The 1,968-nt window shown below is 39.0% G+C and overlaps 1 protein-coding gene across 1 annotated transcript in view; it reads right to left on the bottom strand.

Moving 5' to 3' along the window:
* LOC101853355 (aminopeptidase B) overlaps positions 1–1,968 on the bottom strand; it is a gene marked incomplete at its 5' end in the record, with an annotated part of 21,717 nt that overhangs the window by 11,056 nt on the left and 8,693 nt on the right. The window contains 2 exon segments of the mRNA XM_035972872.1: positions 865–1,044; positions 1,718–1,837. Of these exon segments, the coding sequence (XP_035828765.1) occupies positions 865–1,044; positions 1,718–1,837 (300 nt within the window).

The raw sequence follows: 1,968 nt of genomic DNA, 5'->3' as shown, positions 1-1,968 counted from the left end.
GAAGTTTGACCCGTGTCAAAGGTTGGTAGGCCTATGTTCCTGACGATTCGTTAAGTGGCTGCGGGTTGACGAAAGGGAAAAGCGCGGCGGAGAGATGTTGTTTCCCCTTCTGCCCTATTTTTTGACCGAGCTCTGCGTCATCATTCTCTCGTGAGTGTCCTCAGTATATCACACCACTTTCTGTGTTTGCCCGCTTGATGACAGGTTTACTACCGGCTTTTGTGAGATTTGTAATTTCACACACCCCTCCCATCATAATAAAAATCATAGTACAAATAGTAATAACAATAAAAATAATGATAATAGCTGTAACAATAACAAAAATAACATAATAATAACAATACTAATAATAACAACAACAACAACAATAGTAATAACATTAATAATAATAATAATAATAATAATAATGATAATAATAAAAATAATAATAACAATAGAGCAATAGCAATGATGGTGACAATAACAGTGATTATATTAATATTTACTTAGCACACACCCCAGTGTGACTCTAGGTGTTTTACACAAAAACAGAATGCATGGAACACACTTTACACAGCACATCTTTCTCTCTCAAGCCACTCCCCCTCCCCCACCCCTCGGCCAACTCTCTATTTCTAACTCACACACTCAAGTATCCCAAACCTGCTCATGTTTACCAAATAGGCACAAATAAATATGCCGGAATAAAACAAAGACAACATACAGACATTGTTGACCATACTCCGATAAAACATAATAAAGGTCAAATTACTTTTTTCAAACTTATTTTTGGGACAAAATTTGAATATCTGTTCATTTCAGCAGAATTTATGCTAGCTTCTAGAGAAAGAAAAAATATTGAAAGAGCTGAACTTAAACACTCACCTTGAACTTAAACTGTTCAACGTATGCCTTTAGGAAGTCATCAAACTTTTCCACATCGCCTGTCAGACTGCACAAGTAGGAGACGAAACAGAAGCCCTTCTCATACGGCGTTTCGTTGTAAGTGTCCTCTGGATCCACTCCTTCATCAATCACCACGCGTAGCTTGGTCAGAGGGTGATCCTACAGATGGACAAACATCAATGAACTTCAAAATTTTTTAACACACTGTAATGCACAAGATGCCGCAACATGGTTCACTATTCTTCCAATGAAAATATTATAATTTCATTCTGATAAAATCCGTTATGAGATAGGCAACTTCGACCTTGCCTATCAGGGCCAACACAGGTTGAGTGGGACACAGCCAACAGCGAAAAAACAAAGATTGGAGATAAAAGAGGCACCCCAACATTGGAATTGAACTCACATTTTCTGTGTGCTTCTGTAAAGAGCTTAACCACTACACTACAGACACTGGTTATTGTTCCCATAAGTAATAGCTAATCAATTGTTTTATATTCAGTGATGTCAGTAGTCTTGTGGTTGGGCTATCGGACTCGTAATCATGATATTGTGTTGGAGGCTCAGTTTGGTCCAACATTGAGTCTTTGGGAAAGGAACACTGCACAACATTTTTGTCATTTGGCTCTGCCCTATTGAAGATGGATGTTTAATTCGGAGGGGTCCCACCTCTTAAATAACCCAAGTGTTGCAAGGGGTGTTTAACTTACACAATTTCACTTTATTTTTCTTTGTATACAAAAATTGACACAATTTTTCTATGATCGTTAGTACAGTCTTTCAAACTGAGTGAACCATGTAGGTGAACAAGACGAGGGTACTGGTCGCTCACAGTTCCATCCAGGTCAATTTGGCTGTGTAACAAGGACTGGCCAGTCGCTGTCTCCAGGGCTGAGAATGGTCTGCCATAAATTTTATCTTGGATCCTCCGCTGGGCATACATTGTGAAACCCTGAAAGAAAAATAAGTTAGCTTGTTTGTTTGGATGAACATAACAGAGAGAGAGTGAGAGAGAGAGAGAGAGGAGGGGATATGGACAAAGAGAGAGGTGCACGGGGTAGAAGATAGAGAAAGAGAGAGTGA

Source organism: Aplysia californica, unplaced genomic scaffold (genome assembly GCF_000002075.1).
Source record: "Aplysia californica isolate F4 #8 unplaced genomic scaffold, AplCal3.0 scaffold00883, whole genome shotgun sequence".
In the NCBI taxonomy this organism is placed as follows: Eukaryota; Metazoa; Mollusca; class Gastropoda; order Aplysiida; family Aplysiidae; genus Aplysia; species Aplysia californica.
The sequence above is the reverse complement of the archived record's forward strand: the minus strand, read 5'-3'. Positions and strand labels throughout refer to the sequence as shown.